General features: G+C 49.7%; 1 protein-coding gene across 1 annotated transcript in view; it reads right to left on the reverse strand.

Annotated features, from left to right (window-relative positions):
* Cht10 (Chitinase 10) overlaps positions 1-12,570 on the reverse strand; it is a gene marked incomplete in the record, with an annotated part of 97,640 nt that overhangs the window by 81,145 nt on the left and 3,925 nt on the right. Inside the window, 3 exon segments of the mRNA XM_070998429.1 lie at positions 8,619-8,804; positions 8,864-12,460; positions 12,529-12,570. Of these exon segments, the coding sequence (XP_070854530.1) occupies positions 8,619-8,804; positions 8,864-12,460; positions 12,529-12,558 (3,813 nt within the window).

A 12,570-nucleotide genomic window follows, 5' to 3' on the forward strand; every position in this document is an offset into this window, starting at 1 on the left:
ATTAGTACAGCGGGTGTGTGGCTGGGCTGGCTTCGGTATCTCTTGGCTCTGGTTCCGCCGGCTGCTGGCGCTCCTCTTTCTGGCTCCTCGACGCGTTGACTCGTCCTCCTCTGGATCCTGGGTCTCGGGACGCTCGTAGTGGCCGCCTCTGCTTGCTTGCCGACGCGTTGCCTCGGGGTCGCTTGTTGCGCCTTAGACCCGCAGAGAGTTCGGCCTTGTGGGCTTAGGGAAGCGTCACCGTTCTCAGACTAGGGTGAACAAGCCTTGCTCTCCAGGCTGACGCCTTTCGAGGCAATACCTGTCCCTTGCTCTGTCCCGGACGGTCCCGCTAGGTTCTTGCTCAGTTCGCGCTGACAGTCAAGGCGGCCGCCCGGAGGCTGTCTAGCGGTTCACTTCGCTTTACGCCTAGCGCAGACGAACGTTCCACCCGGCTTCACCCTAATGCGTGACGTCCGCGACGCTCCTGCGCTCCCCAATGAGCTCCGCGCGGCGAAGGTAACGTGGCTGCCGGAAATGTCCGCTGGCGTCGCTGTCGATGTCCTCTGCGCTGTCTTCTGACCAGTATCTCGTTGTTCTGGCGCTCGGGGAGCTGGGCGGTCGCTGCTCGGGAACTTCGCCGGTAATCGCAGGGCTCTCCAGGCTGCCGCCTCTTGAAACCGCAATCGATCTACCGCTCGTCCGTCACGCCAGGTCCTGCTTGGTCGGGCAAGGTACGCTGGGTCGCAGACAACTTTCCTCCCCAAGCTGACGGCTCTTCGTCGTAGGACTCTTTTGCTTGTCTCTGACAGACCCGCAGGGCGACTCGCCAGGGTGTGGTCGTGACAAAGTTAGAAAACAAACGCCTTGACTTAGCCGCGTGATGCCTTTCAGAACTCAGCCACCTGTGTCTCAATTCGGAGATTCCTGATGTCCTAATCCCGAACGTCTCGACGTGGCGATCTTGCTCCTTGTATGCTTCCCACGGCGCTGCTTCCGACAACTCGCTTGGTTGTAGCTCCCTCGTAGATTATTTGCTTGACTGACTGTTTATTTGGTACTTTAATTGATTCTTGAAGGTTTGACTCCTCGTAATCGACTGATCCAGCTGCCAGCGCTCTGCGGCCTTATATAGGGCCTCCAAGCACCGTTATTTCCCTTTTGCGCACGGCCCGCTGGATCTCTCCACTCTGGGTCCAAAGTCCGTGCCTCCTGGATGACCCACTTCTCCTTCACGTACCGCTTTCAATCGATGCGCCGCCCACTGCTGCAGTCCCGCTGATTCCCGGGCCGCTTGTGGCACGCCTGTGTGCCGCTCCACTGCCGAGATGTGGCACTTCCTCTCCCGGTCCAAAGTTCACGGGAGAGTCCAAAGTCCGGTGGAGTTCCGTTATCCCCTTTTGCATACGGCACTCTTGCTCTGCCCGCGAAGTCTCCATTCTCTCTCGATCTCCATCCTTGGTCTCCAATCTCTCTCGCTCTCCTTCATTGGTCTCCAAACTCTCTCGATCTCCACCCTTGGTCTCCAAACTCTCTCGATCTCCACCCTTGGTCTCCAAACTCTCTCGTTCTCCTCGCCACGCCGTTACTACGCGAATTCGCCGCGTATCTGGTAAGCGGCCGGCCATCTGCTGCTGGTTCTATTTGTGGGGAGTTATTCAACACCTCACATTCCCCCCTTACTTCGGGAAACATTTAAGACTGGTTCCTACTCTCCGGCGTTTCCTTGCTTATCCTAGCCTTTGAGTCCTTGTGATTCCCGCGGCGCTCCCTCGTTGCTCCCTCGATGCTCCCTCGACGCTCTTAACTCCCTTGAGTTTCTACAGCGGGGGTCATCCTCCTCGTAGCAACTTTAAATCTCCCGCGCCGATATTTCCTGTGTTCCCACTGGGACATCGATACTCCTGGGCTATCGATCCCCAGCTCGCTGCTCATTGCGGCGTCTCACTCCTTTCCATGTTTCCTCCGCCTGGTCACACCATTCGTGCGTGATCGATATTTATTCGCATATCGATACCGACGGTGCGGCGTTGCCACCTGCTCGTTTGCGATATTTCCACCTTGGCCGATATTTCCATTGTCGTGTGCCCATCGATCGCACTATCGTCCAGTGCCAATCGATCGCCCATCGAGGCGCCCCCTTCCTTGGCTCGTGGTGATTTTGCAACTTTCATACTATGAAATTCATAGGTAAGTTTCTTTTGCATTTCCTTCACTCCTTTTCATCTTATCCTTTCGTCCTCTCTCGCCCTTCACTCGTCCTCTGTTGGCAGCATCTGACTCCACATTGGCAGCTTTTGAGAGCGGTTGCGGAGAGGACTTCGCATTCGCTTCGCAACCAGGACAGCCGGTAAGTATTTATGATGTCTTTCTGCTTCCTGCATTAAGCCCCCTTTAAATTTCAGGTTGCTGGTGCGGCCCATGCATGCCCCGTTCCTTTTCTTGTTTTTAGTCAACTGTTGGTGTGGTGCGTGTTTCTGTTTTTTTTTTGTGACCAGCTGGCTACGGTGTAGATCTGATTCTGCACCGTCCTCCCCTTTTCCTCGGGTAACAACTAGACGAGCTCGTCCGGCGCATTCCGTATAGAATCTGCGGATGCTGCGGTGTATCAACGTGTGATCCTTATCCATGTCCTTGTTCTACCCTGATTGTCCTTTCCGTGTGGCGTATGGATGACTCTCGCTTCGGCCTGACGCCTAATCCTGCCGCCTCGTACCCGTTGTTACACATCTGATGTTTCTGCTGTCTGCTCGTTTACTTGTTGCTTGAGCTCGCCAACGTGAACTGTCTTTTCTTTCTTCGACTGTGTGTGGCGAATTTTGCAGATCACTGGAGAGACGAAATCTACCACCTGGTAAGGGCCATCGTACCTCGGGGCTAGTTTTGCAGCGAATCCTTCGGCCGCTTTGGACAGGTGATGTTCCTTGGCCCACACTATGTCGCCCACCGCTGGTGACCATTGCCTCCTTCTCAGATTGTAGTGTCTGGCTTGGTCCTGGGACGCCTTTTCCATATTTCGCCGCACGATCTCGAATACCTCTTTTAGTTTGTTGGCATTTTCCTCAGGGGTCTCCGTAGCTCGTCCAGTGCCTAGGGTTTCCTTATCATATAGGCTGCTGGGTAGACGTGGTTCCCTTCCCTGGGTAAGAAACGCCGGTGTATGGCCGGTGGATTCCGATGTGCTCGTGTTCACTGCTAGCATAATCTCCGGCCACTTCTCGTCCCAGTTTCTCTGGTCTGTTCTGTTCGCTCGTTCGGTCGGATTTTCTTGTGGTGTGTATGGTGCAGTGAACTGTTGTCTGATACCCATCTCGGCCAGAAAACTCTTGAAGATACGGCTTGTAAACTGCACTCCGTTGTCCGTTATGACCACCTTCGGGACCCCGTACCTTGCGATTATGCGCTCCCTAAACGCCTTCTTGAGCGACTCTGCTGTCGCACTGCGTAGGGGCACCAGTTCCGTCCATTTCGAAAACCTGTCTATCATGACCAGCAGCATTTGGTTCCCGTGCTTAGATCTTGGTAGGGGTCCAACGAAGTCTGCACATACCGTGGCCCATGGTTCCTCCGGCACTTGGGTCAACATCTTCCCGGCCGCCTGCATCTGATTGGGCTTAAACCGCATGCAAATCTCGCATTTTCGTACGTGGGCTCGGGCGTCTCTATGCATGCCTGGCCAGTAGTATCGGGCTGCCAACCGTGCAACTGTCCTTCGGCTTCCTACGTGTTCCGCAGACGGTGCGCTTGATTCTCTCCTGTGGGCCTCTTTCTGCATGTTGTCAACGCTCAGGCTTGCCACCAGGTTGTCCCCTTCAGCGTTCGTTAACGTAATGCTTGGGCCGGCTCTGTCGTAGTATGTCGCCTCCAGCTCGGCCCAGATGTCGACGAGTTGTGGATCGTTCTCTGTTTCGGAGTAGTATTCCGATAGTGCCTTCCTCATGTCGTCTAGCCTGCCCTCCAGGGCGACGTTGAGCCTCTGTGCGACATGGGCGAAGTCTTCCTTCTTGAGGCGGTAAATCCACTTCTTTCCCATTTTTACTGTGCTGTTCTTACTGTTGCGACAATCACGTTGGGCGCCAGATGTAACGAACTGATTTTGTGTGTCTGCTCGCTACGAGATTCGTGCTTCTAGCTCAGAAGATTGTGCGTTCGTCCCACCAAATTTATATGACGTGATTGCCCGTAGATCAGTGAGAAAACAAAGTGTTCAAATGGTAACAGTGGGATTTATTCTCGTGGTATTAGTACAGCGGGTGTGTGGCTGGGCTGGCTTCGGTATCTCTTGGCTCTGGTTCCGCCGGCTGCTGGCGCTCCTCTTTCTGGCTCCTCGACGCGTTGACTCGTCCTCCTCTGGATCCTGGGTCTCGGGACGCTCGTAGTGGCCGCCTCTGCTTGCTTGCCGACGCGTTGCCTCGGGGTCGCTTGTTGCGCCTTAGACCCGCAGAGAGTTCGGCCTTGTGGGCTTAGGGAAGCGTCACCGTTCTCAGACTAGGGTGAACAAGCCTTGCTCTCCAGGCTGACGCCTTTCGAGGCAATACCTGTCCCTTGCTCTGTCCCGGACGGTCCTCAGTTGCTCAGTTCGCGCTGACAGTCAAGACAGACAACTTTCCTCCCCAAGCTGACGGCTCTTCGTCGTAGGACTCTTTTGCTTGTCTCTGACAGACCCGCCGGGCGACTCGCCAGGGTGTGGTCGTGACAAACTTAGAAAACAAACGCCTTGACTTAGCCGCGTGATGCCTTTCAGAACTCAGCCACCTGTGTCTCAATTCGGAGATTCCTGATGTCCTAATCCCGAACGTCTCGACGTGGCGATCTTGCTCCTTGTATGCTTCCCACGGCGCTGCTTCCGACGACTCGCTTGGTTGTAGCTCCCTCGTAGATTATTTGCTTGACTGACTGTTTATTTGGTACTTTAATTGATCTTGAAGGTTTGACTCCTCGTGATCGACTGATCCAGCTGCCAGCGCTCTGCGGCCTTATATAGGGCCTCCAAGCACCGTTATTTCCCTTTTGCGCACGGCCCGCTGGATCTCTCCACTCTGGGTCCAAAGTCCGTGCCTCCTGGATGACCCACTTCTCCTTCACGTGCCGCTTTCAATCGATGCTCCGCCCACTGCTGCAGTCCCGCTGATTCCCGGGCCGCTTGTGGCACGCCTGTGTGCCGCTCCACTGCCGAGATGTGGCACTTCCTCTCCCGGTCCAAAGTTCACGGGAGAGTCCAAAGTCCGGTGGAGTTCCGTTATCCCCTTTTGCATACGGCACTCTTGCTCTGCCCACGAAGTCTCCATTCTCTCTCGATCTCCATCCTTGGTCTCCAATCTCTCTCGCTCTCCTTCATTGGTCTCCAAACTCTCTCGCTCTCCTTCGTTGGTCTCCAAACTCTCTCGATCTCCACCCTTGGTCTGCAAACTCTCTCGTTCTCCTCGCCGCGCCGTTACTACGCGAATTCGCCGCGTATCTGGTAAGCGGCCGGCCATCTGCTGCTGGTTCTATTTGTGGGGAGTTATTCAATTCCTCACAATGTGCTAGGACTGTCCTTCGAAACAGCAAAGCACAGATTTCTTGCGTTGGAGCGCAAACATATCAAGAATTCATGAAAGAGTATCTTACCCTTGGTCACATGTCATTGCTTCCAACACCACCGATTAATCCGACTCGATTAATTCGAGTTGGAAGTAAATTGTTGAATGACGCCATATTTCCGTTAATGTTCTCTCAAAAATTTCAATTTTTTAAGCTGTTCCTTCGCAATTTACACCACAGGCATTATCATGCAGGCGCCAAGGTGATAGTCTCTCTTTTGAGACAGCAGATTTGGCTGATCAATGCTCAATCAAGGCGTGCACGAAAATTGTTCGAGACTGCATCCACTGTTTTCGTTATAAGCCTGAACTTCTTGGCCAAATAATGGGCAATTTTCCAGTCGATCGGGTTAGACAAGCTAGGCCTTTCTTGATTTCTGGGGTTGATTTTTGTGGTCCGTTTTGTGTCTCTTTAAAACTCCGAGGGAAACCTCCAATCAAGACCTATGTGGCCGTCTTCGTGTGTTTTTCGTCAAAGGCTGTTCACCTGGAACTCGCTGTCGATCTTTCTACTGGGAGGCAGCCGTCAAGGCAGCCAAGCATCGTTTGCTTCGAGGAGTCGGCGATGCCAGTCCATGAGGTGAACTGTGCGCAATGGAGTATACCAACAAACATTGAGCTGGCATACCCTCGATTTTATAAACCTGCAAGGGTGGAGCTGCTAATTGGCGCAGAAATATTTTTTGAACTTTTCAGCGTAGGCCAAATAAAGTTAGGTTCCCACCACTCATCAATTCAGAAAACTTCATTAGTGTATATTGTTTCTGGGAAGTATACTCAGCAAGCATTGAATAGTGCTACACACCTGAGCGTCACTGTTACCGATAATATCAGTTCTTTCGACTCATTAGTTGAACGGTTTTGGAATTTGGAACAAGTCACAGAGAGCTCGAAGGCTATCTATACAGCTGAACAAGTTGCCTGTGAACAACACTTCAAGGAAACAGTAAAAAGACTTGCCTCGGGTCGGTTTGAGGTGAAGCTACCATTTAAAAGAAATCCAAATGTGCTAGGACTGTCCTTCGAAACAGCAAAGCGCAGATTTCTTGCGTTGGAGCGCAAACGTATCAAGAATTCATGAAAGAGTATCTTACCCTTGGTCATATGTCATTGCTTCCAACACCACCGATTAATCCGACTCGATTAATTCGAGTTGGAAGTAAATGGTTGAATGACGCCAAATTTCCGTTAATACCTGGAACTCGCTGTCGATCTTTCTACTGGGAGGCAGCCGTCAAGGCAGCCAAGCATCGGTTGCTCCGAGGACTCCAGACTTATAGCAGACGAACTGAGCACACATATGGTCGAAGTCGAGGCGCTGCTCAACTCTCTTCCAATCGTGTCGCCTGGCAACGACCCCAACGATGGAGAGGCACTAACTCCAGGGCACCTTTTGATCGGCCAGATTTTACGCTGCCGCAAGAAGAACACAGACATGATATACAGAAAGGCCAGCGTCGGATATTTGTAGCGGTGGCGAATGCTGTCTGCACTCAAGTAGCACTCGTACATGAGGACAATTTGCCCCCGCAACGGTGGTTGAGAGGACGCGACGTGGCGACATCACTCGGCGAAGAAAAACGAGTGAGGGTGGCCGAAATGAAAACAAAAGCGAGCAATTTACAAACTGGCGTTGCTGCCAATTAGCAGCCAAAGCAACAGGAGTGTTAAAGTGCCGAAAGCCTTCAACGGGGCCGGAATGTTGGAGCAGTCGATCCTTAATTTAAAATAATAATTAAATATGAGTAAAGAGAATAAAAATGAAGTATATAAATTGAAGTAGATACACTGAAGTAATGTAAATTAAAGTTATATTAGAAGTCACATACTCATATACGAACTTTTGTACTCGAAGCCTAGCTTGTAAAGTAGTATACTCTTATATTGATAAGCATGGAGAATTGTAAACTCATAAGAATTTGGCACTGCTGATGTGAGGCAGTCGTGCATAATCTCTTGTCGTTGCTGGCTGCGCCAGCGCAATAAATATATATTGAATATGACTGCTGCCTCTTTTTTTGTGCGACGGAAAATCCCCAGCTAGGCCGCTAGACCACAAGTCCTACTTTGTATAATTTTCTTTTCCGTGAAAAACCTCACGGAATTTTCATTTACTTTATGGGGTCGGAAACGCTTCCTTCTACCTGTAACATATTTTCCGACGAATCTAGTTTTCCATTAAACTTTAAGAGTAACGGGTATAATAATAAAAGTTTACAAAATAATATTTTAAAACTGCCTCAAGAAGGATAATGTTAGTTCCTGGTAGAGTTGGACCATAAGGTCACGAAAAAAAAGGCAAACAAGGAAGAACGCTAGTTGAGTACCTCGACTATCAAATACCCGTTACTCAGCTAAAGGGACAAAAAGGACATGAGGATATGAAAGCGGCAATACGAGATTGAAATGCGCCACCTACCCGCGATCTCAATATATAGTTATGTGGGCGGTAGACAGATTTAAGCGTTATGGGCGTTAGAGTGGGTGTGGCAAACTTTTTTTTGGTATTGGCGAGACTAATACATTTCAGTTAAAAATGTTTTCTAGCATGAAAATTGTGGGTGCAACAGTTTTCGGCAGTTTGTGGGCGTTAGAGTTGGCGTGGCAATCTTTGTTTTGGATCAATCGATAGGTATTGACGAGATCAATACATTTCGCCACAGGTTTTAGGCGGTTTGTGGGCGTAAGAGTGGGCGTGGCATATTCGCGTTACAAACTTGCGCTGCGTACAAAGCTAGGGAATCGATATCTGAAATCTCAATTCTCTATCATTGATAGTTTCCAAAACATCCGCGATCATATTTACGATTTTTTAAGTTTGTGGGCGGTAAAGTGGGCGTTGCACGCTGCTGAAACAAATTTGCGCTGCGCAATAAGCTCAGGAACCTGCGTGCCAAATCCCAATAGCCTAGCTCTTATAGTTTGTTTAAACAATTTAGTGACTTTAAGGCGTCTGTTGCTTATTTAAACATTTTTTCATGATCTAAGAATGCAACTCTACCCGAAACTATCATCATAAACTAATGTAATCAACTATTGTATAACTATAATGTTCTTTACCTCATAGTAAGCAAGGAATCCAGAGGCTCTTGTGAATTCACCAGCTTGGCCTGGCCCGGAGGCCTTGGCATTTAAGCAACTATTGTTTGCACTTTCTAGTGTGAAGGATTGGCCGTAAAGCGGTATTCCCATTACGATTTTGCGAGATGGGGCTCCCTTTTCGATCCAATAGCTCAGAGAAAAGTTCTGCAAGACCCAAGAATTAATTACACATAGCATTTTAAAGTCCCGTTGAATATACTCACTGCGTTGAAATATTCAAATTTATTACCGGGATGATGGTACAAAGGTGCCACATGTCCAGTTTTTTTGTCCCATTGTCCGTGGAAATCGTATGTCATCACAGCGATCCAATCGAATAAGTGAGATAGCTGGGGAACGTCATACCCTGCGTCAATGATTTTTTTGCTAGGTGAGACTGCGGTAGACAACAAAAGTCCTTGAGGCTTAAACGCAGCAGAGAGCTCCCGAACCCAAGCGGTAAACCCCTCTTTTTCCTCTTTAAACCCCTTATCGCACTCCGTTTGCCAGCAAACTGGGTACTCCCAGTCTAGGTCAAGACCCTCAAAGCCATATTTTTTAATGAACTCGACGGCATGGCGAATGAAGCGAGCCCGTGAGGACGGACTTCTTACAAGGCGACTGTACTTGTCGCCTTGCGAATCGTTCCAGCCACCGAGCGCCAAGCTCACCTTAATGCCTTTGTTTTTGAGACTGCTGACCCTCGTGTAGAAGTTGTTTTCAATGTCAGCCCAGGAATCGTGCGTGCGCAGAATAAGTTCGGAGTAGTCCAGCACCGCGAACCCATAAACTACGTGAGTGCACAGTTTCGTGTTAATGTCGTCAGGAGTATAGCGACCTAGGCCCTTGCGGTACCAGGCCCAGTTGGTGAAGTAGCAGACGATTTTATAGTAGCCGTCAAGGGGAGTGAGTTCTGGGTTTCCAGTGGTGTAGGTTGGACTGGGAATAGTGTTAGGCTTTTGTGAAGTGGGTGCTGGATTATCTAGCGCCGGAGGCTTTGTACTACCACTCGATACTGCTCCTTCGGTGCCATTACCAGAGTCCTGAATGCATTTCGCTGCTGCTGGCCAGTCGCATTTTGTGATTGCCTCACTATAGTGCAATCCCGGTGGACAGTCACCGGCCTGAAGGCGGTTCCATAAGCAGAACAGATATTTGGAACAATTAGAAGGATAAGGTACTCGCTCTTCGCCGTTACACGGATCCTCCTCGGTGGCGCGACTCGCATGAATGGCTTTCAAATATTTTATACTTGTAACACACTGTACTTTCTCTGGCCAGTCGCAGATTTTACTAATTGCGTCCCAGTGCAATTCTCCGCCACATTCACTTGGTACTAAGGCTCCATTAACGCAGATGTAATATTTTGCGCAATTTCTGTGCGTGTAGTATTCTCCCTCGTTGCAATTGGGGCTACTGACGTGCTGATGTACGGAAGGCTCTGTAGTTTTCCTACTAGGTTGTAAATATGTTGTGTTCCTTGGCGACTCAGACGTAGGAGCAGGCTTAGGGCGGATAGTGCTGCTCTTCTGGTCCCGCTTTACTGAGCACTGAGCATAGGACGGCCAGTCGCATCCTTTGGCTTCGTTGTTCCATTGAAGACCGCCGGGACAGAATTGCTGCAGCAACTCCCCATCAATAATACAGAGATAATAAGCGTTGCAATTCATTAAATCAGCGTAAAACTCGCCGCTCTTACAGTTCGAGGCCTGCACCACCGGGTACATCACTACAGGCACGGGGATCGTAGTGTTAGTCGATCTGGACGTTGTCCTCGTCGGCTTGTTTGGACGTCCTGTTGTCGAAATCCACCAGGAGACAGAGCTGCTGGCAGTGGTTGTTACCTTTGCTTTTTTAGTCGTACTTGCAGGTTTTAGCTTTCTCGTAGTGCTAAAGGTGGGGCTAGTGCTGGCCTCCCAAATTGGCCACGAAGTAGTATGATCGTGATTCTGTCCCGATCCCGCAGAGCCATCGCTATTGATCGTTGTCATTTGAGGGGCCATGGGCCCCACTGACGTCGGACGCTCACAGTTCGTTTGAGTAGGCGGTTTTAAATCTAAGCGTCCCAATTCCCGGTTAATAGCCCGAAGAAGGGGGTAAGACTCGCTGCAACAGTCATTTTGAAAATCGTCAAGATCAACAGTCCAAGCTGCCACCCCTGAAAAGTTGTTATTGGCCGCATATTGAGCTTTGGCTTGGACACTTGTCGGATCCTCATATCCCACCCACTGGTCGTTCAGCATGGCATACGGACCGGAACTCAGGCCTGCATCCCGATCACTCCACCACTTAGACTTCGTTATGCGTTTGCATATCTCGTAGTAAGCTAGCATTCCCGGCTGGTTTGTAAATTCTCCGGGTTTCCCAGGTCCAATGGCCGAAATGCCTGTTGCAACCAGCTGGAGGTGATTCCTTTCTAATGTGAAACTTTGGCCATAAAATGGAATGCTCAAAACTAGTTTATCCCTTTTTGCGCCCATTTTTAACAATAGTTGCATGGTATAGTCAGTATTGTACTGGGGATACTTGTCCGATGATGAGCCGTAAAGCGGACTCACATGACCTGTTTGCCGCTCCCAGGCACCATGGTAGTCGTACGTCATTACTGTCATGTAGTCCACTATGTCTGACAAAGCTGAAAGTTCGTAGGCCTCCGTTATAACCTCCTTATAGCCGGAGATTGCCACTCCCACTTGAAACTTCGGGTTAACACGCTGAAACTCTGTACGCAGCTCTCGGAGAAGCTTAGTCAAGTTGGGCCTGTCGCTTACAGGTCCCTTAGAGCAGTCGCTCTGCCAGCACTTCGGGTAGTTCCAGTCCAAGTGCAGGCCGCTAAATCCGTGACGTTGTAGGAAGTTGGCCGCACTGGATGCGAAAACCTGCCGCTTGATGTTGTCGCTGGCCAAGCGTGAGTACTTGGAGCCAGTAGAGTCTGTCCAGCCACCCAAAGCAATTAATACGGGCACTCCCAGCGATGTCACCCGACGGTAGTATTGGTTATCTAAGTCAACCCAGGGATCAAACTCTCGAATGGTAAGGAGGTCGGGATCCAGGGAAGCGAACGAATAAATAATAACAGAGCAGAGCTTAGAGTCTATCTGCTCCGGCATAAAATGACCACCTTCCTTTCGGTAAAATCCCCAGTTTGACATGTAACAAAGAACTTTGGATGCCTTTTTAAAGTACTTCCTTTTTAATGGCGCTAGAGTTCCATACCACTGCTGATTAAGCAAACCAACTTGCTCTAATGTGCCGTTCGACTGATGCTCTGTATCATTTTGATCCATCGGTTCGATATTTACGGTTTTAAGCAATTTCTGATGAGGTGAACCGGCACGGTATGGCTGCGAATAAAAGTCGTCTGAGTTTTCTTGAGTAATGAAAGCTGTGTATTTGTCGGAAACTGGCCAAGGATCAGGATGTAACCCATGGGTTAGCTTGCCACTGTTAATCTTCGCACCTAGGTCGAAATTCTTAATAAAGCTCCCAAAGCTGGAGAGTTTCTGTTCGCCTATTGGCACTGACTCTACGGAATCGCGCACAAAAGATCGCGTACTAGGAGAGTCCCTTAGCTTAGCCACGTTTCTTTCTTTTACTGTAGGAACACTCTCTACGGCGCTGCGCAGTGGTAAAAATTCGTCTCCAAACACGGGTCGCGCATTAATACGGACTATGGGCCAGGTGTCATTATCCCAAGGAATGCTTTCTACCGCATATCGAATGAACTCCGGTTTAACGTTGGAGTACACATGATCGTCATTTGCCTGGACTTGAACGTGGGCGTCTATCGTCACTGCCACAAAAATCATGGTTAGAGGCATCTGTTATTAGGTCCAATAAAATAAACAGCTTTGTGAAAAGTATTTATGGGCTTAAGGAGTTGACTTACCACAAGTATACAGCTCGCAATGGTAATCATTTCGTTAACTAT

Source organism: Drosophila suzukii (assembly GCF_043229965.1).
Source record: "Drosophila suzukii chromosome 2 unlocalized genomic scaffold, CBGP_Dsuzu_IsoJpt1.0 scf_2c, whole genome shotgun sequence".
In the NCBI taxonomy this organism is placed as follows: Eukaryota; Metazoa; Arthropoda; class Insecta; order Diptera; family Drosophilidae; genus Drosophila; species Drosophila suzukii.